Source organism: Scophthalmus maximus, chromosome 14 (genome assembly GCF_022379125.1).
Source record: "Scophthalmus maximus strain ysfricsl-2021 chromosome 14, ASM2237912v1, whole genome shotgun sequence".
NCBI classification, from domain to species: domain Eukaryota; kingdom Metazoa; phylum Chordata; class Actinopteri; order Pleuronectiformes; family Scophthalmidae; genus Scophthalmus; species Scophthalmus maximus.
The window spans coordinates 21,492,044-21,517,650 of record NC_061528.1 but is presented as its reverse complement, the minus strand read 5'-3'; the positions used below and the strand labels follow the sequence as shown (position 1 = coordinate 21,517,650).

Below are 25,607 nucleotides of genomic sequence, written 5' to 3'. Positions count from 1 at the left end.
GATGAACAATATTATGTTCAAGTGAATTCATAGTAGCACTTTGGGTTGTACAGCTCTTCATAATTCCCCCAGATCAAGTTTTTGTTCCAATGTGAGAGTATCCTTATGTCATGTGTTTCAAACTGTGTCCCCTCTCCAGGCGTTGTTACGAATTCTTAGACCTCATGTTACAAGAGTGGCACACGAACACACTGGAGAGGTAAGCTGAGTCTCTTGAGAAGAAAAATATCTCCTGTTTTCAAGTGTGTTTGTTGTGTGTCTCTACAAACGCTCGGAGCAGGTGCACGTGTAGCGGTTGGCATTTGAGTTTGCTCACATTTAAGTTGTCCAAACGCTGGCTGGGTGCGCCGCTGATGAGGCCCGTTAAAATTGATGAGTTCCCGCGAGAACCATCATTAAGACCTTGAGCGATAAGGGCAACTTTCCGTCTTGGTAACCATGACGACCACGGCAGAGACTTTAAAAAGCCGGCGAGACATCTTGTGGGTGGCCACATCGCCTGTGGACCGGCAGAGGAATAATACTGGAAGAAGCAGGAGAGGAGGAAGAGAAAAGGCGTTTTTGTTCTGTAGCATTTAGAAGAAGCCGTAGAAGTAAGTGTTCGAGTCCTGCTCACCATGTTCCCTTACTACCCCAGACATGTGGCAGTTCTGACTGAGACCATCAAGAAAGGCATTCATGATGCCGACTCTGAGGCCAGATCCATAGCAAGAAAGTAAGTGTTGTTTAAATGTTTTGTCCCTGAACATTGTTACGTCATCATTTTGTCAGAAAGACTTTTTACACTAACTAAACTCAAAATCTGCTTCTGCTTTTCCTTACCAACAGGTGCTACTGGGGTTTCCATGGTCACTACAGTCGGGAGGCAGAGCATCTGTTCCAGGCACTAGAGTCTGCCTATCAGAAGGCCCTCCAGTCCCACCTGAAGAGCTCTGACAGCATCGTGTCTCTGCCCCAGTCTGACCGATCGTCGTCGTCTTCCCAAGAGAGTCTCAAGTAAGAAGTGGGGCGTTTTTTCCTTCGCACCTGCTCCCTCTGTCCCATCTTCACTCTCCTGCTTCAGTTGGCCCTGAGCTTCCACCTCCTGCTCTGTGCCAACTGTTTTCTGTCGTCACATTTATAGATTCCTTATGGAGCTTATTTTCTTATAACCTCATATTCCATCCACCAGGAATGCAGGTGTTTCGGTTGTGTGTGTGTGTGTGTGTCTGTGTGGTGATTATGGGATGAGCTCATCTTTTTTCTTTTGACAAGAAGGTTTTTTTAATCTGATTCTAATCATGATTTCATAACCAGCCAAAATGTTGAGCAGAGCTTGAACAGAGGCCAGACACATAGCACCGAGCTGCCATGAAATCAAATTAAGTTGCCTCATTCAGTTTTCCCCATTTTCTGATTACTTTGATATCATATAAAAACGGTACATTTAGACTGAAGTTTCAACATCAACTTTAGACTTGTATCGCCAATAATTTTGGTGAAAAATTAGGTGAGTTTATAAATTTAAGTTTTATATCAAAATATGCTTTGCACATTACAGTAAAACGTAGCGTCTAAAGCAAACTAAAATGAATAAGAAATAAAAACAAAACATATTGATACAAGTGTATGGTTGTTGTTTTTTTTACAATGAGCAATTTGTTTCTGTAGAGAAACAAATCGCTCATTTGCCATTTATCATTTTTGTATTGATGTGCTGTGCAATACCACAACGGAGTTTAAGTTCCACATTGGGGAAAAAAATAAAAGTGAGACTAAAGTCGTAATTTTTACGAAAATAAAGGCGTAATATTATGAGTCGTATTTTATTAAAAAAACAGCAAACCAGGACACAGACGTGAGCCTTGGCAACAGCTTTCTCTGGTGTGGTGCCACACTGACAACAGGAACAGTAATGTCATGTTATCAACTGTTGCTCATTGACCTAAACTGAAGTTCAGCTTCACAAATTTTCTCCGCGTTCCTCATTTTAAAGCATTGGACTGCTTTTCTGACATTTCTCCACTAAAATAACACAGAGACCAAATTTAAGACTTTATTCTCCTAATATTTTGACTTTATTCTCAAAATATTTTTCATTTATTTTCAAAATATTTTTCATTTATTCTCGTAAAATTACGACTTTATCCTCATAATATTACGATTTTATTCTCAAAACATTTTTACTTGATTCTCTAATATTACGACTTTATTTTCAAAATATTTTAACTTTATTCTCATAATATTAGGACTTTATACTCATAATACTAGGACTTTATTTTCATAATATTAGGACTTTATTTACATAATGTTAACACTTTATTCGCAAAATATTTTTGACTTTATTCTCATAATATTACAAATTCATTCTCATAATATTACAAATTCATTCTCATAATATTACAAATTCATTCTCATAATATTACAAATTTATTCTTTCATTTTCTCTCTCAAAGTCTTGCCCTAATTCTTTGTCGTACAATATCCAAAGTTTATATGTAAATAAACCATATTAATTGTTCTAGTTCATGTATACAATACCTGTGGATTGGCCCTAATTCTTTGTCGTAAAATACCCTGTATCCAAAGTTTCTATATAAATAAACCATATTAATTGTTCTAGTTCATGTATACAGTACCTGCCGATTGTTTTCAGTTTTCAGTCTAAAAAGTGTCTCGCTCTTCTACTTTTTTCCCCACAGCCGACCTTTGTCTGTGAAGAGTGTCATTGGAGGGAGCATAACAAGGAGTGAGTCATTTTCATTTGTCAGTTTCTGTTCTTTCGCTTTGTGTTGGTTTTTCTCCAGAACTACAAATATGTAAAGTTAGGAGAGAGGATGCAGTTAATAATAATAATAATGATATATTGGATTTATAAAGCACTTTTCAAGTACCGAAAGCGCTCATACAAAACCTGACAAAACAAGAAAAAACAAACAGAAAAGAAGAAAGTGTAATCGGGGAGGGTGGGGGGGGGCTAGGGATATGCAGAGGAGAAGAGGTGGGTTTTAAGACGTGACTGAAAGGTTGTGAGGGAGTCGGAGTCAAGGATCTCTTGGGAGAGGGAGTTCCACAGCTCCCTGTGCCCCTCCAGGGCTGCTCCAAGGCACCTCCAAAGCTGCGGAGGTTGGTATTGGGGGTGGAGAGGAGACCGGCAGAGGTGGATCTGAGGGACCGTGTGGGTTGGTATGGGGAGAGGAGATCAGTGAGGACTGGGGTGATGTGGTGCCAGGATTTGGTGTGGGTGATGAGACGGGCGGCTGCGTTCTGGACCAGTTGGAGTCTTTTGATGGAGCTGAGGCTGATGCCAAAGAGGAATGAGTTGCAATAATCTAAACGGGAGGAGATGAAGGTGTGGATGAGTCGTTTGGCGGCGGGGTGTGTGAGTGAGGGTCTGATCTTGGCGATGTTACAGAGGTGAAAGAAGGAGGTTTTGACTATGTGGCCGATATGGGGTTCGAGGGAGAGGGTGGAGTCGAAAATTACGCCAAGGTTGCGGGCCTGGGGAGATGGGGAGACAGTGGTGCTGTCGATGGTGAGTGTGGGGTTTTTGATTTTGCTGAGTGTGGATTTGGAGCCGATGAAGAGGAATTCTGTTTTGTCGCTGTTGAGTTTCAGGAAGTTGTGTTGCATCCAGTTCAGAATATCCAGGTGCGTGCAAATGTCATCCGGTGTGCTAATAAAGTCCTCTATAGCACTTATCTATAGCTTAATATTGTTAGGCTTTGTTGAGATGTTCACAATAGCAGAGAGATGGATATCTACAGTATTTTAACTAAAAATGAAAACATAAGTAAATCCTAGAATGTGGCATCAAAAAGCTATATACAGCACGTAATATATACTCCTGTACAGCTGCTTATCCACGCAACGATCTTATTAGGTAATCGTTGTGCAGCAGTGCAGAGCAAGTGCGGGACACTGATCCACATGTTCGCTGGTCGAGCAGCTGCGGTGTGAGATATGGCTGTAAAAAAATTAAATTGTGCACAAGAGAATTCAAGACACCAATGACTTGATAGCAACTTGGTATCTTGTAGAATCCATGCCACGAAGAACTGAGGCTGTTATGAGAGCAAAGGAGAGGCCCTACCCAGTATTAGTGTGGTGTTCCTAATAAAGTGCTCAGAGAGCGTAAATTATAATATTTTTGGGGTAATTATATATTATATTTGGGACTGATCAGACGGCTCACTGGTGGAACTGCATGATGGATAAGAATCTAAACATCTGAGATGTTTAAAACTTTTGCCCACTGGCTTTTGCTGTTGTTCTTGATTTATTATCTAATGGCAGTGAGCACAGAAGTTGTATCCTGCACTTGGGTGGAAGTGTGAAGTAAAAAGTGAAGCAGCAGACATAAGTATTAAGATAAACTGCCCAAGCTGACTATTTGCTTTTCACATCTGCCATTACAGGTAAGCTGGTGAGCACCAGGGTACCTACTACGCCGGGCTCCCTCCAGCGCTCACGTAGCGACATCGACGTAAACGCAGCCTCAAGTGCGAAGTCGCGCCTCTCCACCGTCCCTGCTTCCTCCTCGCCATTCAGCTCGGCGGCTGCCCTTCCCCCGGGGTCCTACGCCTCACTAGGTAACCCACCACGCATCTCCCTCTGAGCATCTAAAATCAGAAAAAAAACTGACCTCAGTTTGGCAACTTCATTATTGAACTCATGAACACAGAATTGTAAATATAAACACAGCGGCACAATGTTCAGAGAATCAGTATACTCCGTGTATCTGGAGGACAGTACTAGTAGAAGCTGGAAGCAAGGATGTAAGGTTAGGTTAAAAAAAACAACCCTGTGATTTAATGAATCAACAGTGTTACAGATCAGATTCATTAGTTTTTTTTGTGTTACTATCCTTAACTTCCACAAGAAAAGACAGAAACCCTGATAATACACACACCAGGGCTGTATATTAGAGGTGTTCCCAAACATTTCATCCCCTGATAACCAAAGTAATGATAACCATGTAGATTAATATGTTAATCTACATGGTTTTATTAATAACTAAACCGCAATTTCCTTTAAATCCTTTGTAACTATTTCAGCATAAAAATATATGCCATTTGTAATTGTTTTTCAATTTTTTTCAATTATGAAACGTACCCCCTCCCCCTCATGGGGTCCCGACCGCTGGTTTGGGAACCACTGATCTACAGTACTTTAGCAGATCTTGGCTCACAAACTCCCTTCTCAGTGGTCTGCTGCTTCGGTGATTACTCCTCAAAGTCGTCCATTATCCTGAAGTATTGCAACACTTTTGCTGGTGGTCGCTGGCTTTTAAGAACCTGACAGGGATTATTAATGACTATGGCCGTCATTACACTGCTCTGTCGGCAGGAACTGTTTGAATCCTGTGCTGACAAACTGATGTGATGAGGCTGAGGGACCCCGATACTTTCTGAGGATGTTTTCACTTTCGTTTAAGCTAATGAGGGGATGTTTAAGTCATTCCCGCCGATGCATATGCAATTTACTACAATCTTTTTCCTATGCCAGAAACTCCCTCCCTTCATCTCCTTCAATGAGTCCCCATGGTTTTATAATGGCCGTTACTAATGATGAGGTGGCCCCTTGCTCACCCACTCACTCCTGCTCCTGCTTTCGATTGCTACTAATGTTCTTCCTCTATTACCTCCTCTTCTTCAAATCGCTGCTGCACCGTCCATTCTTAAAATCCCCAACAGATGGCACTCCCGGTAAAAGCGATGGTAAGACTCGTATGAGTGTGTCTCTTTGTCGGCTGTCACGGGCTACATAACCACATCTGTTTCTCTTCATCCGTGCCCTCTTCTCTTCTCTTTCCCCCCCTCTACCACCACCACCCACCTAAGTGGTCGTCAGTTATCTGGACCTCTGCATGGACTGTCTGCATGGATTTTATCCTCCTAACTGTTACCCCGATAAACATGTCCATCAGTTGTGTTGTGTCTGACATTACTGCGTTATCCTGGAGGGCTTCTCTCCACAGGGATGTTTTTAGTTGACAGAGGAGGCTGTTTTCATCGTCCTCATGCTTCCCAGAACCTGATGTGCCATTGTTATTAACAGTGCACTGGGAGGTTTCACACACTGAACAAGTGCCATGTTAAACATCTAACTAGGGGTGGGCGATCTGACGATCTTGTATCGGAATCGAAAACCTAATTTGCCATACTGAGTATTCGGAAAGCTCGACGGGTTTCTGCAGAGACTGTAATAACTCTGAAAGTGAAAGTCCACTGGACTTCTGCCAGTCCAAGTCAAAGATCGTATGTGTTATTTTTTTAAATACATTTTCTTGTTATTTGTCTGTTTTTCTGAAATAAGATGCTCACTCTTTACTTCACTTGTTTTTGTTTTTGTCATGATTCTATACGGAAAGGTCGTCGTACGATCTTTTGGGCAGATCGCCCTCCCTACATCTAACCACTGTCTACTGTCCTTGTTATGTGGCATATCCTCAGGGTTGCCGAGTCTGGTCCATTCTAGTTTCTATGATGCGGAACTGGAATTAAGTGCGAATCACACAATTGGTTTGGTCAATATTTGCTATGGTTTCATATGACTGATCCTTTTTATAGAGAAGAATTTAGTAGCAAGCTTGTCCACTGTTTAAATGGAAGGGGAAAAAACGATGGAAACTTAAGCAGGATATGATAAACTGTCTAGGAGATCATTCTGTAATCTCAGAGTAACTTTCCCTCCACCTCAACGAGAATGTCATTTGTAGTTTTCAATGTAAATCTTGTTATCACAGGCACTATTCTTGGCATGTTGTGCAACAAGTTACTCTAGGTGTGATGGATTTATTCCCCAACTTATCAAAGAATTTTCTCTCAAGTGGACTCGCTGATAGCGGTGGCTTTCCTTTTGATCACAGCTCACATTTTATAATGGGATAATAGAGCATGCGCATGTGTGTGTGCGCTATGCTGAACCAAAATGAATGTCTCTCAGTACACAAGGCTTTCCATGATATTAAATGTGACATATTATGCAAAAAAGTTGGACTCTTTTGGCGGGTAACCCCGCCTGCAATCTGAGAATCTCCACTTTTCTGGTGAAGGGGCATGACATTTCTTCAACATTTTGAAATCGGTTGCCCAATCACAACAGACTGGGCCAGCTGTCCAATCAGCGCAGACTGGGGTTCATCGGGAGGTGGAGCTTAAAGAAATCCAGGTTTTTTAGAAAGAGGGTGGAAAGAGGACCTGCAGGAATGGGCAGTGTGAGAACACTGATGCCTTTTCTGAACATCAAAGCATGTAAACCTTTTCAAGTGGTGACCCAAATTAAAAGTATGAACCTGAATATGAGCATTATATGTCACCTTTAAAAGGATGGTTTGAGTGTAAAAACATTCAGAAGATAGAGGCTAGAATTATTGTTATTTTTTTGATATGATATGTGTGGTTACACTGATGAGCTCAGGCATTGTATTGTTTACACTCGACTAAACAACTAGGTCCGATTCAGGAAGGCTGACAAGTTCTTAATAGCTAAATGTATTGAAGAATGTTTCCTTCTCATTGTAAAGAGTGTGTAACGTGACAGATTGTCTTACATTTGCAGCTTCTTTTCCTTACATAGGACGTCTTTGTCTTTCTCAACTCCTGGGTCAAAAAGTATTTGCCAATATTTGTCATGGTTTATTTAAGCAAATGAAGGCACATTAGTGGGATAAGTACATAGAAGCTTCTGTGCTCACAGGCAAACCCCAACCCAAATCTTGGACTCTGGTTGCAGGTTCATATGAACACTGAGAATTATTCACAAACACCTAATTGACCCATGTTCGTCTGTTTTCCCCCCTTTGTGTTTTCAGAGGGGCTCTGTCCCCTTGTCCAGGTCTTCTTCATTCTGTCTCCCAGACTTTTTCTTCTACAGTATCTCTGTCCAGGGTTGGGGGTGAATGAATATTGATAAGTCCCTCAGATTCATTCAGCTTATTCCTTACTTCCTCTCTTCCCTCCATTCTCTCACTCCTTCCCTCTTCAACCAGGTCGTGTACGCACCAGGAGGCAAAGCTCCGGCAGCGTGGGTGGAGCCGGTACTACGGTGGTGGACAGCAGGGGGCGTAGCCGAGCCAAAGTAGTCTCTCAGTCCCAGCGTACGTATACACACGTTCTCATCTCAGAATCTCTGTAGTCACACTCGCACATTCAACATTTCATAGTTAAGAGTGTGCATACTGCATAGCAATCTGTTACCCCCTAGTTTAGATATGCTTTTTGTCTGCGTTGGCAGTGAGGTAATGTTAAACGTCTCAGTGTTTCTTGTATGTGTGTGTGTGTAATGTTACTTATGCAGTGCAGCACCCTGAAAAAAATTCAAGTAACTCACAAATTTTGTGTATTTGTGTGCCTCCATGCATGCGTGTGCTTTATGTGTGTTTTTGGTTTCTCTATACATATTCTTGAGATGCGTGAGTGGTCACACTCCGCATCTGACACGTTCACAACCGTCCAGAGGGCATGCTGGGTATAATTCAATAACCATGACCCTCCTCTGTCTCATTTTGACCGTTCTCAATCTCCACCCTGTCCTGCCTTATTGCTTCCATCACCCAGGATCCAGATCAGCCAATCCCATCAGTGGTAAGGCCTCAGCTTCATCCTGTCACGAGCCAGATGCCTCATCCCTAAGCACCGTTTCCCCCCCCTAGCACAGAGAGTTCAGCATGTTGTCCCATCATTTTCATATTATCAGCATGCTCCACTTGGTACATTCACATTTTGGTTTTTTTGATTATTATCCCCCCCACAGTTTGGGATGTGGTTTCGAGTTGGAAATGTCTGCCGTCAAGCCATTTTGTTGTCTTTATATATGTTCCTTCTGGTGATTGGTGCCATGATAAATGTCTCCCCCCACAGCACATTTAGGTAGTTCCAGCCCCTCATAGTATGTGTGTGTGTGTGTGTCTAGACTGTAACGTCTGTGTTTGGTCATTGTTCAAAGACTCTAATTTAATTTTCTAGTTCTGTTTGCCTCCCACTTCTGTATTGTCACAAAAAAATATTCACCTTCAGATATAATGTAACGTAGGTTAACAATTAATTAAAGTTGAAGAAAACATTATCTATATATGTCACATTGCCTTGTATGTCTCTATAGCATTTGCTCTGTCGGCACAGGCCATGTGAAGTTTGACTGAATAGACCAGGCATGATGTTAAAAGGTCGTACCGCTCCTCTAACCTTATACGAGTCACTCGATGATACGTTTCTCTTTTTCTGCTTGTCTTCTCTTTTTTCCGACAGCCGGCAGTCGCTCCAGCTCCCCGGGCAAGCTACTCGGCCACAGCAGTTATGGTAGGATTCCTCGAGCCCCGGCGCCGGCCTCCAGCACGCCAGCTGACAAGCGCAGCAGGATCCCCCGCAGCCAGGGCTGCAGCCGAGAGACGAGTCCCAGCCGAATGGGTCTGGGTAAGGCCGGGCCTCAGCCACACACACAGCTCCTGAAAGTCACTCTTTTTGTCTTTTTGTTTTTGTGAAGCTGCAGGGGTTCCGCAGGTCTACTGGTGGTGTACTATAAGTCTGGAACTATGAATTACTATGACTTACAAGAGCTAAGGAAGAATGGTGTCAGTCCCAACGTTTTCCCGTTTGTTGTTTTAAACCCTACTTCTTGGATCTCAGCTTAAATACAGCACCATGAACACGTGTACACGAGTCAAGTGATCGAAGATGACAGAGGATTGTGTGGAAAACAAGTGAAACTTGACTTCCCTTATCTTAGCTCACAGATAAAGAAAGAAAGACGCACACTTCTCTTTTGGCCTTTGAAACGAAAGCTGCGCTAACATACGGTTTCCTGTGCTCGGACGATAAGCAGGCGCTCTTATTGTCAACTACACAGCGGGCTTGGTATTTTTAGTTTTCACACAGACAGTTTAACTGACAGACAACAGTGTCTGTATTTGAGATTACGATGAGGACTACATATAATTCTTGTTTAAGCTAATCATTCCTCACAGATGTGTTGTTTGATTCCGTTGGTTAAGAGTATGGGTATTAGAATACATCTTTGCCCAATGTAAAAAAATAAAGAAATTAGAGACATAGTGAAATTCTCGTAATCAGAAATAGGTTTAAATTGAGTTGTGGGCTATCCTTGAATATGTAGCTCTGTAGACGTCAGCACTGGCGTAGAAACTAGTCAAACCTTTTCCTATTGGTCTGCTTCAACATCCATTCCCTCGTCTGTCGGCGTCGGGTTGATGATCTTCCCTTATAGACCGACTGCCTCTTGTTCCTATTTGAAGTCCCGAAGAAGAGTTTCAATAAATGGAAAGGCTGAATGTTTCTGAGAAATATTTTGTAAAGCAAAAACAAAAAGGCTAAATCATTTTTAATAGGTTTGCTTGATAAAGAGAAGGTACTGTTCATGTTTGTTTGTTACTCTTTATAACAACTTAATTCCTTTTGCCTCATAAAGTAAATCCCTTTTTATTCACCTAATCTTTGTGTCGTGTGAGAAGCTCGAGTTGTTCTCAGGAGTGTCCTGACGGTCTAACCCTTACTTAGCAGAATGCTTCTCCAACAACTCACACCAGCACTGTGCACAGCCACCGCCTGCTCTGTTGTACTGTTCCTCCTTTTTCCTTCTTCTTCTTCCCACTTCATTATCTCAATGTCCTTCATCTTTCTGAGTCTCTGGATATATTTTAGCCCCGTTATTGGCAGTGTCCTGGAATGTGACCGTCAATCCACTGGTGTCACTTGGTAAACTGATTGACTGTACAACCCTTCAAACAGCTACCGGCAGGGCTGCCAATCAAATCGTTTTTTATTGTCTCTTAAACTAATGGGCAATTTGTGATAACGTTTTCTAAGAAAAGTTATTTGTTTAAAGCAACAGTGTGTAATATGTAGAAGAACTTATTCACAGAAATTGAATTTATTGTCCATAACTACTATGTGTTCACATATGTATAATCACCTGCAACAAAGAACCGATGTCAACTTTGAATGAGTTAAATATAGTTACATGAGGTAGACCCGACCTCCGTGTGAGTCTCCATGTTTGCTACGTCGTGTTGAATATGGTTGTTGCACAAAACGCTCCAGAATACATCGCATTCGGGTTGAATTTTCAGTTGCAAACCGCAACCAAATGAGCAACCGACAGGGGACACTTTATGATGGTTTCCTGCAGCGCTGGAAATTCAACGCGAATGTGAAGTATTCTGGACCGTTTTCTGCAACCCGTATTTAATGCTGCTTTCCATTCTACCTCGGAAGTCGGGGTGATGATTTTTTTTTCCACCTCATGTAACTATATTTAACTCATTCAGAGTTGACAAAAAATATCTTTGTTGCAGGTGATTATGCATATATGAACACATAGATATGGACAATATATTAAATTCCTATGAATATGTTCTTCTAAATATTACACACTGTAGCTTTAAGGAAATAAACAATTTTAATATTAACTACCATATAGTCTTTTCTCTTTACACCAACCGCCATTTTAGCCCCATCATTGACAGGGCTTTTAGAACTGTAAAGTCGCTGTTTTCTGTCGATTCACCCCAAACCTTTCATATCAAAGGTTGTAATGAACATTGCATCATCATCTTGGAAGGCTCTTTACCTTGAGTCTTCTTCTCTCACAACCTCTAGCCCTGTTCTTTTTCCTCACCCCTGACTCTCACCATGATGTTTCCTTATGAATGCACACTGACATCCCCACCTAACTTGTTGCCCCGACAGCCAGCCTGTGTGGTAAAGCTCTTCTTCCTGCTGCTCTTCCCTACCGCACGCTAGCCCGGAGCCGCATTCCCCGCCCCAGCATGAGTCAAGGTTGCAGTCGCGACACCAGTCGCGAGAGCAGCCGCGACACCAGCCCTGCTCGGGGCTTCGCTCCGCTGGGTGAGTACCGCTGAGCGAGTGGCTGTCCTGGACGTACAGGTCTGGCCCAGAGATTCCCAACCAGACCATCTTTAGCAGACGCTAACACGAGCCTCCCGCCTCTTCTACTGTCTGTTGTTGGTGTTCCTCTGCCTGTGTCTCTCTGTGCATGAACTAACTGTGTCTGTGTGGTTGAGGGAAGATTACTGTTGTAGGCCTATGTGGTTCATACAACAATTTTCCTCTCTGAATCCTGTTTTTTTCTAAAATGGCATAAATAACAATGCAACATCAAGTACCGAATTCACCTTCCCTATTAAAGACAATTTTAAGTGGGTTCATGTTTTTTGTTTTTGCTGAACGGGCCTGTGTACATAGGTTGTGATTTTAAGTAAAAGTGGCATCGTTAAGGATTGGGGAATATGCAGAAGGAAGACAAACAGCAAGCTCTCTCTGTAGTCAGCGTTCATAGCCAATGTGCAGTACAGTTAGCTGCTACTGTAATTCTTTTGACATCCTGACAAGTGATGTCATGACTGCGCTCAGCTTCATCATCAAGGCAACTATAAGACAGGAATGAAGTATGTGACTACTCAGCATGCTAGTGCCAAACCTAAGACCTGTGGATGCTGTTAATGGCTTTTTCTTGCTGCTTTCGGTGTTTCAGTACACAATTAGTCTAATTGAAAGAGGTCTTGGCAGCCTTTTTTTATTCTTCAGACCTAATGTAATGCTCTTATTTGTTATTTTTATAGTTACTGTAACCTCAGTTGAGTCAGAGTGATGCAGTTTGTGTGTGTGTGTGTGTGTGTGTGTATAAATTGCACCCTCCTTATTTTTAGATTTCTTATTTACTATGAAATGCGGGTACAGGTCAATTACAATGATGATTTCAATAATTAACCATCCAAGTACATCCAAATGTAATTCATCGAGATCATATTGATTTAGATCAATCTGATGGTGTGATGAGGTTTATTATTCATCTCCCTTTCATTTTAATGTCATGTGAGAAATGCACTGTAATTCAAAAGTATCAACCAAGACCGTAGCGTCGTACATAGATTAGAACAAAAACATTAAAAGCAGAAGGACAATGATGTGTGATGGTCAGCGCAGTGTGTGTGTGTGCGTGTCACTAATCCTCTGGTCCGGATGTCGCCCACCTATCCTGTCCCTTGCAGCCTCCCGACGTCACTCCCGTTCAACCAGTGCTCTTTCCACAGCCGACCCCCACGGCCAGTCAGGTGACCTGCATGATCCGACCTCCCGGTCCCTCTGGGTTCCCCACGAAATTATAATTTTTTCAATAATGCCCACTCTACCAGCATGTCTCTGTAGGCCCCACCATCATTCATTTACTTTATTTTCTCTCCATTCGTAATATTTGACAGCATTTTATTCCGATTTTGAGGGCAAACAGGAAAAGTAAGAACAGAGAAGATGCTTTTGTCCAGCATGTCAATGGACGCATTGTGTTTTCATCTGCTTGTCCCTTCATCACCACCTTATTATATTTTCACCGACTTTTACATACCTTTTGCATATTAGCTGTGATTTCTTTGGAATATCATCATCGACAGAATATCATCATTGACATGCCGACTCAGTTTAGTTTCATTTGTCGCCACTTTGGATGTCTTTTGATTTTGTGGTCATGTCTCGTTCGGCACCTGGCGGTTTGTTTGCAGTTGAAGCAGTTTATTATTTTTTTGCCCAGGAGGAGCCTTTTGTGTTATGTTTATGTTTTGTATCTGCTGCCATCTCGTTCTGATCCTTTGAACTTCGTGAATTGTGCCTCTGTTTCTTTCATTTTTTAACATACAATCTCATATTTGTGTTATTTCCTATTCGGTGAATTGTTGGTGGTATCTCCCGGGGGATGTATGTCTGTGCTTTTCTCCAGTGGCCTGGTCATCCTGTACTTTGTTCATTTCTCTTTTGTAACATGTTAGTTTTCATTTTCCTTTTAATGGTTGGATAATTGAGAACATTCCCCTCTTCATTTACAGTATAGTGCTTTATATTCAAATGTGTGCCACAGAAAAAGTCACGTTGCCTATAAGCTGTGTAACAAAAGCAACGTTTTGCTTTTGTCTGTTCGGGTAAGTTTACAGTGACTACTTAACTTAAAAACCGCTAAGCTTCACTCATCATCTTTCTTTCTTCCTTTACCCTTTTTCTTTTCCCGCTGCCTGTCCAGACCGTTATGGTTTGATTCATCAGGCCAGAATCTCGGCGTCAGTCAATGCCATGAGGGTCCTTAACACTGGCACCGAGGTGGAGGCAGCAGTCGCTGATGCTCTGGTAAGTTGTTGTGGGAAGTCTGAGTTAAGGTTTGACATTTGTTCAGGATAATGTTTTTACAGCAAGCACGAGGCAAGATTTTCATGTAAACATTGGGAAAATGGAAATGCAAAGGTAGACCACAATTTTATGGTTTGCTAACTGTGTTCTGATGCAGCGCTGTGGGTGTGAGAATTAAATTCCTAGCTTGGACCCCTATATTAACGTGTGGTGCAATGACTGCTCGAACACATATACGCTGGTCTCAATGCCGATTTGCGATTCTCATTTTGAAACATCAGATTCCAGAATCAGTTGCTAAAAGACAATGAGACATACAGAGTCATCTCACCAGAGTTTATACTTTTGTCCCTACTCACTTGTATCAGAATCAGGAGATTCCCAGTGAACTTTCACAGACTTTAACCCCGTAATGGAAAATGAATTCACGCAACCCATTCTAGTTTTATAAAGCTACAGTCTTGGATCTTTGATTTCTGGAGTTTATCGTTGTTCACAAATACTGTTTGCAGGGTAACAGGCCATTTGAACAGAATGTGGAACAGTTTATCTGAACCGTAAACTCAACACTAATGAAATGTTAAAAGTATAGGTCCTCTTTTGCATACTGTACCCTGAAGAACTGTACTTGGTCTTTGTTACTCCTTTAAAACCTCCCTCTCTCCTCTTTCCCTCCTGGTTGTCTTTTACCATTTCAGCTGTTAGGAGACTCCAGGAATAAGGTAGATGGTCCTTTTACATACTGTTTGTACTATCCATGCCACCATGCACTAATCAAGCTCAAATGATTATGCAGCTTGGCTCATGACACCCCCACCGCATCCCTTTTTATGTATCTATTTGTTTGTTCATTTATTTTTGAGTTCAGCTTCACCCTGAATGTTGATGTCCATCACATCTCAGATGTGTGCATCTATGGAACAAAAGCGAATACTTATCTTTTTTCCACATTGTAATATTAATGTTTTGATCCTCATTATGTAGGTTCATTATTCATGTGTATTTTAAGTCGAACAGATGATGCTGTACACTTTGAAGCGTCTCCCTCTGCACTGTATTTTTAGTTGTGCCTTTTGCTTACCCTTGGCACTGTAAATTGGCATTTCATAAACTAATTAAATGTTAAAGTGAAAAGTAACATCCACAACAGTATAGAAAACTGCATGGCTTTCTGATGACCTGGTTTGATTCCCACCTCATGGCTGAGTTTATTTCCCTAAGCACTTTACTTGTGGAGCTTAGTTAACATTTAGGCATCCTACATCTTACATGCAACCTTCTCCTGTAGAGGAAGCCCCTGAGGCGGAGGTACGAATCGCCGGGCATGTACTCTGACGACGATGCCAACAGCGATGCGTCTAGCGCCTGCTCCGAGCGTTCGTACAGCTCACGGAACGGAGGCATACCGCATTACCTGCGCCAGACAGAGGACGTCGCCGAGGTCCTCAACCACTGCGCCAGCTCAAACTGGTCAGAGAGGAAGGAGGGCCTGCTGGGCCTGCAGAACCTCCTCAAGAGCCAAAGGATACTGAGGTGAGATGGAGCTCATGAGGCCCAGGTGACAAAAAGAAAGCCCGAGAGGAAAATTGAACTGCCAGAATGGAACAATGTGACCTCTGGTAGTCTGTGGCAGTATAACAGTAGAAATGTGTGTCGTCTGCTCAACAGTGAAATTGATGATTGTGACGTAATATCTCTGGACAGTAGAAAATACAGTAAAATCGTCACAGGTGTTGTTATAATCACCCCACCTCCCCACAAAACGATCCAGTTCCAATTTGGCTTTTGTTGCAAGTCTAAACCACGTGACTCTGTTGCACTGACATGAGCATGAAAATATTCTAACAGTTCCCATTGATACTCCATATCTTCCCTGAACAATTCTGTGTGGCTCCTGTAAAGTGTCTCTCACTGAACTGCTGTGAGGTATTTTACATTACCTGAGCTTTAATAGAATTTTGAAAGCCTAAATGGCAGATAGCAACTGCCTGATCTCGCAAATATATAAACCTCAAGGTCTGCATTTGGAGGAGTAGTGGTAGGTGTTCAATGACATGATTTATTTATTTTAACCTGTGGTCATCAGAGGCATATTAATCATTTTGTCTGCTTCTTTTTGTTCAATGCAGCCGAGTTGAGCTGAAGAGACTGTGTGAGATCTTCACAAGGATGTTTGCAGATCCACACAGCAAGGTATGGAAAATACATTTTACCAACTGAAGAAATGACTAAATGCCAAAAAGGCAATACCTGTTGGATCTTGTGTACGGAACACTTCTGTGAGTAATCTGATACTAATGGATTGTTTTCTGTTGCATGGTCTGCCTTGCTGTGGATTTAACAGAGAGTAAGTGTGCTGTTCAGTTCATATTGCCACACACACACACAAGCCTAAAATAAAAATGAGCATTTGATCCAATTTTCTTGCACGCACATGTTCTCAGGTGTTCAGCATGTTCCTGGAGACTCTGGTGGACTTCATCACAGTACACAGAGAGGACCTGCAAGACTGGCTCTTTGTCCTGCTCACTCAGCTGTTGAAGAAAATGGGGGCGGACTTGCTTGGTTCTGTTCAGGCCAAAGTCCAGAAGGCCCTGGATGTCACAAGGTCTGAAACAAAGCTAAGATAACTGGACACAGTTTACACTGTGGGAGATAAGTTGGTCCAGTCTGCAAATAAAGATAGACACATGATAACTCCTCAAAAGTGAAGCCAAATCATCTTGATCTGCTGGCTGACTGCAGTAATGCTCATAAACACTGCCTCCTCCATGTTAATAGATGAGACAGGGGCCATACTAAAAAATATCTAAAAAGTCGAGTTGTTACCTCGTCTGCACAATCTGGCTCCAAATTACGTCAAAAGCACAAGATGGCAGGACCATATCCAGGATAGTTTTAGCTTCATTTTTGTACAAGGGGAGGAAGTGGCGACATTTCGGCCATCTTTATATACAGTATATGTCTTGGATACAACCTCATTAACTCCTGCTGCTGTTGCAGTAAACAACACACTGTGATATCAATGAAAAATTTAACATCTCTTTTCTTTGTGCTTGTCAGGGAGTCTTTCCCGTTCGACCAACAGTTCAACATTCTGATGAGATTCATCGTCGATCAGACTCAGACACCAAACCTCAAGGTGAAGTCAAATGAGAAACACAGATTCTTTGTGGAGGCAAGCTGACAATGACTGGTCAGTGTGATTAATGCAGTTGTAGTAGAATGTGACCGAATGCCTCTTGACTCTGCAGGTAAAGGTAGCCATTTTGAAGTACATCGAGTCCCTGGCACGACAGATGGACCCGACGGACTTTGTCAACTCCAGCGAGACACGCCTAGCAGTGTCTCGCATCATCACCTGGACCACTGAACCCAAAAGCTCTGATGTCAGGAAGGTAGGCCAGCTCTCTGCGTTAAATCTGATCGGGGATCAACTCTCAGGGTGACTCACACTCCGTTTGGTTCAGTCCACTTCTTTTTGGCACTGATAATAGAAATCTTCAACATGAATTCTCCTCTAGAATAGTTCTATTTCTAGAGGAAGTCACTATTTCGATTTGATTTCACTTAGGATGAATATTTTAAATAGGTGTTTTTAACTTTGGTCTGTGGTGGGTTTTTCTTTTCTTAGAAACATTTATAAACTTTGCTAATAGGCACTCTTCACCTTGTGTCAATGGCTCATTGTCCAAATGTATGATGCTTGTCATATGTTCTCCCCGTGTCACCCACTGTTTGTTTTCCCATTTGCCGTTTTTCAAAGTAAAATCCTCACTTAGCTTCCGATCGACGTCTGACTCCCAGGAGGCTGAAAACAATCTGCAAGGATAGAATATTTTGTGCAATCCTCAGTTTAATCATTTTCCTTGATTACAAATATCTGGGAAGAGTGACCCACACACTGTGATGGACTGTGCCAAATTGTTCTAAAAGATTGGTACGTTATTGCCACATGTCATGTGGAGGACCTGTCATGCTGTAATGCCCATTCTTGCCTTGCCACTGTGCCCCAGACCCTTCATAGCTGGTTGAGTGAGGAGCTAACTGGCAGGTCCAGTACTGCAGCCTTACTCTCCACAGAGAGCAACCAGGAAGAGAGGTGTAAGCAGGTAGACCCCCGCTCCAGCAGCAAAAACACAACACGACAAGCACGCAATGCCATGCCTGCCCGGTGCATAACCACCAACCCTCAGGACTGTGAAAACTTTAGTGTGGCCTCTCTCACACACCTCTGCCATATACGCTCCAGCTGTTTTGCTGTAACCTCAAAGTCAGTTTGTGCCTTGCAGTTTGATCACTCACCAGATGAAGCTTGTAGTGCAACCAGATGTAAGTTACCAAATTACAGCAAAGGCTTGTTGCTTTGTTTAACTGAACCTTTAAGCCAATTTTGCTGCTAAACATTGACGGTAATGCTATTTTGCTACTACTGAGTGCCTAACACATTTTTGTCTGTTTGAATCCCCCTAACAACCTCTCGTTCACCTGCATACCTGCATGCTGTTAACATTTTATTCTTCACACAACATGTAAGTGTGACTCATTATTTTACTAGTTTTTAAGTCGTTTTGTACAGTACAGTGTGCTAGCTATAGCAAAAGTATAACTTGAGCTACACTTGCTTACATTACGTCACAGTAATCTGCGGGTGTCCAAAGTAACGCATAATAATTGAATTCAAACACCATCTACACAGATGAGAGATGTCAAGGTCCTGTTTACATGCAGTAGTTACACTATTCGATTTTGCTGAGTAATACCTTAGTCAAACCAGAATATGGACACCATGCACATACTACAGAATCCAGCAAAACTCGGTCTTTCAAGCAATGATGTCAGTGTCGACAACGATCAGCCATGATATGACCATTTGTCTAATATTGTGTAGGTCCCTGTTTTGTCACCAAAAACAGCAATGATCCGTCGAAGCAGGGGGTATGGTCAAATTGTCAAATTTGCTTAGGAAGTTTCCTAAATCTTGAAGTCACCTGGTATTATTTCATCGGTAGCCATGATAAGAGCTGTTATGATTCTCTAAATGCTTAGGAAAGGTGCTTCAATGCTTCCTTTCCTATGTCCTTAAGCATAGGGTACCCTGGACTTTTCCTATGTAAAAGGAAAGGAGAAATAGACGCCCCACAATTCATTGCGGCAGCAATATTTAATGTGACACGCTATGCACGAACGTAAACGATTAAATCCGAAGTAGACGAAGATGAAGAGAATGAATACTACCCACAAGCGATGCATGTCATCATTTAAGTTACCATTGGTTGCGCGTTTTTTGTAGTCCATCTTCAGAAATGAGTGGTTTCACGACGGCAGACGCACGTCAATAAAATCTGCCGTCGCATGATGATGTACTGTAATATAGTGAAAGTGGAGTCAGATTCTGTGAGCAGAGCTGTCGGCTTTCCTAAGTCCTGTGATTCATCCTTTACACCTTTCCTTGACCTTATGACGTTTTCCATTGAGGTCAAGGAATAGTAGATAGGAAAAGATGATAGGAAGGACAATCCCAATCCACCCAAGGATTCCACAAGATCTCTGAAGGTGTTCTGTGGTATCTGCCACCAAGACGTTGACAGCAGATCCTTTAAGTCTTGTAAGTTGCAAGGGGGCTCCTATGAACCGCACTCGTTTGTCCTGCACATTCCACTCGATTTGATTGAGATCTGGGGAAATTGGAGGCAACATCAACCCATCCCAGAACCATTTTTCCAGTGTGGCAGGGCGCATTATCCTCCTGAAAGAGGCCACCGCCATTAGGGAATACCGTTTCCATGAAGGGGTGTACTTGGCCTGCAACTATGTTTAGGTAGGTGGTATGTGTCAAAGTAACTTTCACATGAATGGTAGGAGCCAAGTTTTCCACAGCAGAACATTGCCAAAAGCATCACACTGCCTCCGCCTGCTTGCCATAGTGCATCCTGGTCCCATTGCTTCCCCAGGTATGCAAACGCGCATGATATAAAAGATAACTGATGTCTTTTACATCATGGTCCAGTTCTGATGCTCAGGTGCTCTGTGTAGGTGCTTTCAGCGGTTGTCAGCGGTCAGTACCCGCGGCTACACAGCCCCATACGGAATTGTGTGTTCTGTCACCTTTCTATCAGAACCAGCATTAACTTTTCCAGCAATTTGTGCTAAAGTACCTCTTCTGTGGGATTGGACAACACATCCTTCACTCCCCACGTTTATCAATGAGTCCTAGGCACCCATGTCCCTGGTTGTCCATCACTTTTGGTAGGTACTAACCACTGCAAACCCCTCTAGTAAGTACCTGCACCCAATGAGACCTGCAGTTTTACAGATGCTCTGACCCACTCGTCTAGCCATCACAATTTGTCAAAGTCGCTCAGATCCTTACAACTGCCCATTTTGCCCTCTTTCCAACACATCAACCTTGAGAAAAAAATATTCACTTGCTGCCTAATATCTCCCCCCTCCCTCTGACAGGCCATTGTAACGAGATAATCAATGTTGTTCCCTTCACCTGTCAGAAGTCATAATGTTATGGCTGAAAAGTCTGTTAAGGATAGATATCCACTAACCCATTCAGAAATCATTACAGACAGTTGATAATCTCAAGTCTTTCCCTCTTGAAGGGTTAACAGTAATCCAGGTGAATGTTTATCTGGACATCCACGTTTACAACAATCCAGAACTGCTAGTAGCTAAGGGAGTGCAACTTTTGTAAGGTCTCGTCCTGACTATGTAAATTGCCTTGAGATAATGTATGTCGTGATTTGGCGCTATACAAATAGGATTGAATTTATTTGATTTTTCATGGTGTACTCTCAACACAATATGTCACCTAAAGCATAGTGGGAACCCTGTTCACTATCTCAAAACATACTGTGGCAAAAAAGAATAAACCACAGGACAAGCCCAGCTGAGGGTAAGCCTCTACTGTATCACAAACAGGTGTATGTTAATCTTTGAATTTTAGTTTCTGTCTTAAAGCAGAATGATACTTGGTTGCTTCTGTGCCCCAGCTACAACAACAAACTACGACTTTCCACAGAGTTTATCTGTACTCACTTGCATGTAACAACATTGACATAGCAACAACGTACACCAGTGTACTTGGATAGGTGTGCAATGTTTCTTCAGTCTTCCCCTGAATGCATCTTTCAACTCTTACCCTTTTAACAAGTCTCTTTCTACAGGCTAATGCCTACGTTAGTCTACCGAGGAATGCACTGTGGAGCTGAGAAGTGGGTTTCCATGGTTCAGAATTGTTTTGGCCATTGTTAGTCGTTAATCATTGCAGGAGATTTGTCTTCCATTGGTTTGAAAGATGCTGACCATACGAAAAAATGTTATAGCAATTCATGATTCAGTCGTACTTTTTGTGATTTTTGTAATATTCTACATACATACACTACATTTCCTCTGACTCACTGTGGTAAAATTGCTGTTTGAAACACATGGTCAAGGCACCTCTGAAACCAAGGAAACCTTCTGAACTATCCGTTCTGTTGCGTCCTCCATCTTAACCTGTTGCGCTGCCCTGCCTCCAGGCCGCCCAGGTGGTGCTGATCTCCTTGTTTGAGCTCAACACCCCAGAGTTCACCATGCTGCTGGGAGCGCTGCCTAAGACCTTCCAGGACGGGGCCACCAAACTGCTCCACAACCACCTGAAGAACACCAGCAATACCAGCAGCAGTGTGGTAAGTGAAATGAAACACTTAGTGCCTGGCCCTTGTAAACCAGTAGACTCCTCATACAGCAGGTTGACACACTCCGACCTCATCATCATTTCCCTGCCTTCCAGGGGTCTCCGAGCAACACCACTGGACGTACGCCGTCACGCCACACCCCCAACAGAACCAGCCCTCTCACGTCTCCGACAAACTGCTCCCACGGAGGACTGTCTCCAAGGTAGCTTATTGCAGATCTTTTGCTAACTCAACAGCACCAACTAATGCATGGCTGTTGTAGTCACATGGATATTGCTGCTCTCATTTGGAGATGAACTAACACACAACCCAACAGGCGGGTTGGTAGAAGCCGGGTACTGAGTGAGTTGCTCAGGGATTATGACACATCTTGTATCCAAACGAATGTAAGTAAGAAAAAAAAGCCACATCACCTCTGTTTTCACTAATCAAATACAACTTACAAAACAGCCCTTACCCATGTGGTTTATTGAGGAAGTATTAACTACCTGAGACATCTGACAAGCAGATTTAATTGTTCAACTCATTGTAATGCTTAAAATTTATTTTAATACAGCTTGATTCTCTCCAACTGAGCAGCTCATTAAAATGTTTGTTTCATGTAAAGCTGAGTTTGTGGGATTCTGCACCTTTCCACTGCTCCCCTCTAAATTTACACTTTCCCTTTAACCTCTAAATCTCAGACTAGTTTCTTTTTGTCTTTTCTCTTTCCACACACTTGTTTTCCTCCTCCCCTCTCGTCTCTCGTCTCGTGGTCTCCTCGTGTTGTCGGCTCCCATCTTCCTCGCCCCACTTTCCCTCTTTCTGTTTTTCTCTCCTGTCTGTCCATCCTTCCCTCCCGGCCGCGCTGTGGCAACAGTCGGTTATGGGGTTGGGGTGTCGACGGACTGTCAAAGCACCCCCCCGCCCCCCCTCCTCCTCCTCCGCCTCACTCCACCCCTGCTGCCCCCTCCCTAAGGGTCCTGCGCAGAGCATATTCACCCAGGTAATGAGGTGGGCTGAGACACAGGAGGTTGTGCCCACAGGGAAGCCAGACCTTTTGCATGATTTCCCTTTTCCAACCAGCTGAGAGTATCTTTGAGTTTCAGTTTGGATGCGTATAACTTCATTATCTCTAATAAAATTGTGTAACATTGCTTACGTAAGTAAGTGATGTGGTTAATGCCATGTTTTGTGTGAAATCCATAAGGTTGACAGCTCTCAAGCAACAAATGTTTGTCTGTAATAACATAGCAATGTTATACAGCACTCTGTTAGAATAACTGGAAAATGACCTTTTTGAGAGTGGCCATTGGAATTGTATGCATTATGCCACTGGAATAGACTCATGCTGTCAATATTCAATTGTTTAAATGAAAAAGGAAAAGCATAAGAATGTTTCTAAATTGTGCCTTATTCCAAGCTTTTTTGCTAATTATATTCTTAGAGTTGAGGTGTAAATTGAATTGAATTGAAATTTGTTTATTCCAAACATGTAAGGGAAAAAAAGGAAAAAACAACAAAAGAAAATAATGAAACAAGTGGACAGATATAGAAAAGTAATATTCACAAACAATAAAAGCATAAAGCAAAACAAACTGTCCAACACTTGCTTTACATTTTTGAAAAGGGGTGAGAAAAGAATAACTTATTTAATCTCAACCCTTCATTCATCTATAATTAATAATTAATCAGTTTCCTTATTGATTGAAATCTATACTTTAGTTAATATAACTTTTATCTTTATTTAATTAATTACTAATATAGTGATCCTTATCAAAATATACTTTTTTCAATAAAAATAAGTTCATTTTGTCATATTGTCTTGTTATCTTATATTGTATAGTTTTCAAATAAAAAACATATGAGCACATACTTTATATACTGTATATATACACATATATCACCTCCCATATTTCCAAAATCAAATACCTACAAATTTACATTATTATTTACATAAAATAGAAAGATAGACAAAGAAATAATTCTTAAAGTCAGCTCCGTCAGAACATGTGTCCTATTGTAAGCCTTTTCAACTGATTGAAAATCTTAGTTAAGGTCTAAATTCTTGAATTAAGTAAACAATTCTCAGTCGGCTTAATCACGAAAGCAGAACACTCATTTTAAGTAAACTTTTCTTACATAACATCTATAACATATTTTAATAAGCAAACTTTCTTGAATTTTGGCCTTATTTTTCTAGTTTTAAGACACAATATGGCCCTAAAGTAGCTAGATTTATAGGCTAGTTTTAAGAATACTAGCCAAGCAAAACAAGAATATTTGACTTATTTCTAGTAGGGCTGTTTTTTGCAGTGTTAGCAATGCTTAAGTACTCACTGGAGGCAAAATATCTCTTTACTTGTATACCTGCTTCTGATACACAATTTCTGAAAAACTCGTTTATTTCTTTCTCTCTGTGTTCGTGTGTCTGGTAGTATGATGGAGTATGACACCGAGAACATGAATTCGGAGGAGATCTACAGCTCGCTCCGCGGCGTCACCGAGGCCATACAGAGCTTCAGCTACCGGAGCCAGGAGGACCTGAATGAACCAATCAGACGGGAGGGAAAGAGGGACGACGCTGTGAGTCATAACCTTTTCATATAACAGCCTTTTTCTGAATATTCCTGCTTGGAAAATTCCAGGGATTTTTAGGTGAACGATCAAACATGACAGTATTGCAGCTTTAAAGGTCCAAATTTTTTTTTATCATAGTGAGAAGCAGTCTGTTGCATTTTGAACAGCAAGACAAACTATTGTTGTTTAAATAAAGACAAAGTCAGATTTAATGCTGCAAAGAGCAAGCGTGTGGGAACAGCAGCACATAGTGAAATGAGTTGGTTACGTGGCTGAGGACATGGAGATGTGCAGCAGATCTCCATCTGACAGATCACTATAGCTGCTCCTGACTCTTCCTTTACTTCCTGCTATATTTCAAAATGATCCGTGATCAGAAACTACCCAGAATGACCTTGTTTTTTTAGAGGCACTGTCGACGAAGGCTAGCGCTAAGTGCTAAACACTTAATAAAAGTCAACTTGTGTTGCTTCAGTTAAATGCTTTGAATGTGAAGCTGCGGCAGCAGGAAATGCTCTGTTTGTATTAGCAGCAACTTAATACAGCATTTACCACAGACTCCCAGTTCATTATACTGTAGATGTATAAATATTGCAATACTTTCATCAGTGGGCCACAGGCTCAGTCACCAATGTGTTACCTCACTCAGCAACAGGTAGTGACATTAATAAATGAAAATCTGCTAGATTGCCTCTTTAATTCTACATAAATTATGATGATGATCACACATCCTTCATCATCATCCTGATTTTTCTGTACCACTGTCACTACACTTTGCATATGCAGAAAAGTCAAATAGTTTCCACTCTACTTTGCTGATCTATGTGCTAAGGGATCAATCCAGTTTTTAAATAGTCAGGTGTCCATATGAACATGGAAACAGGTTTGCTCATTTGAGCTGTCCTGATTGATCGTGCGGTCCATTAAGTGATTCCCTTTCTAATCTGCTTTCAACACAAGCTATAGTAACTTAATCCACAGTCCACGTTCCACACCAAAAATATATTCCTACATTTATCTGAAGATAATAAGAGGATTCTACAAGCCCTGTTTCAGAACACATGATGTGAGACACAAAGAAAATTGTTACAGAACTACGATGGAGTTTTAGGGCCACATTGAGGGGAAAAAATAAAAGTGAGACTTTGAAGTCGTAATATTACAAGAATAAAGTCGTAATATTACAAGAATAAAGTCGTAAATTTACGTGAATAGAGTCGTTTTTTTA

At 41.8% G+C, this 25,607-nt stretch overlaps 2 protein-coding genes across 32 annotated transcripts in view; one reads left to right on the top strand and one right to left on the bottom strand.

The window, feature by feature from the left end:
* Positions 1-25,607, top strand: part of clasp1a (cytoplasmic linker associated protein 1a) — an 85,542-nt gene that overhangs the window by 51,292 nt on the left and 8,643 nt on the right. For 4 of the 31 annotated variants that reach the window (XM_035651153.2, XM_035651147.2, XM_035651148.2 and 1 more), the window contains 24 exons: positions 140-199; positions 638-715; positions 829-996; positions 2,682-2,728; positions 4,398-4,571; positions 5,676-5,699; positions 7,973-8,080; positions 8,541-8,567; positions 9,231-9,395; positions 11,688-11,846; positions 13,010-13,072; positions 14,029-14,132; positions 14,831-14,854; positions 15,421-15,665; positions 16,262-16,325; positions 16,477-16,479; positions 16,577-16,740; positions 17,196-17,274; positions 17,387-17,530; positions 18,149-18,244; positions 21,662-21,811; positions 21,916-22,022; positions 22,680-22,805; positions 24,238-24,385. In XM_035651153.2, the coding sequence (XP_035507046.1) occupies positions 140-199; positions 638-715; positions 829-996; positions 2,682-2,728; positions 4,398-4,571; positions 5,676-5,699; positions 7,973-8,080; positions 8,541-8,567; positions 9,231-9,395; positions 11,688-11,846; positions 13,010-13,072; positions 14,029-14,132; positions 14,831-14,854; positions 15,421-15,665; positions 16,262-16,325; positions 16,477-16,479; positions 16,577-16,740; positions 17,196-17,274; positions 17,387-17,530; positions 18,149-18,244; positions 21,662-21,811; positions 21,916-22,022; positions 22,680-22,805; positions 24,238-24,385 (2,527 nt within the window). The remainder of the gene's footprint in view (positions 1-139; positions 200-637; positions 716-828; positions 997-2,681; positions 2,729-4,397; positions 4,572-5,675; positions 5,700-7,972; positions 8,081-8,540; positions 8,568-9,230; positions 9,396-11,687; positions 11,847-13,009; positions 13,073-14,028; positions 14,133-14,830; positions 14,855-15,420; positions 15,666-16,261; positions 16,326-16,476; positions 16,480-16,576; positions 16,741-17,195; positions 17,275-17,386; positions 17,531-18,148; positions 18,245-21,661; positions 21,812-21,915; positions 22,023-22,679; positions 22,806-24,237; positions 24,386-25,607) is intronic. The other 27 variants (XM_035651162.2, XM_035651157.2, XM_047337015.1 and 24 more) reach the window with 24 other exon arrangements.
* LOC118320408 lies at positions 2,796-9,315 on the bottom strand. The gene is made up of 2 exons (XM_035651179.2): positions 9,168-9,315; positions 2,796-4,601 (listed from the first exon to the last, which is right to left on the bottom strand). The coding sequence occupies exon 2, from the start codon at positions 3,610-3,612 to the stop codon at positions 2,866-2,868; it is 747 nt and encodes a 248-aa protein (XP_035507072.2). The 5' UTR covers positions 3,613-4,601; positions 9,168-9,315; the 3' UTR covers positions 2,796-2,865.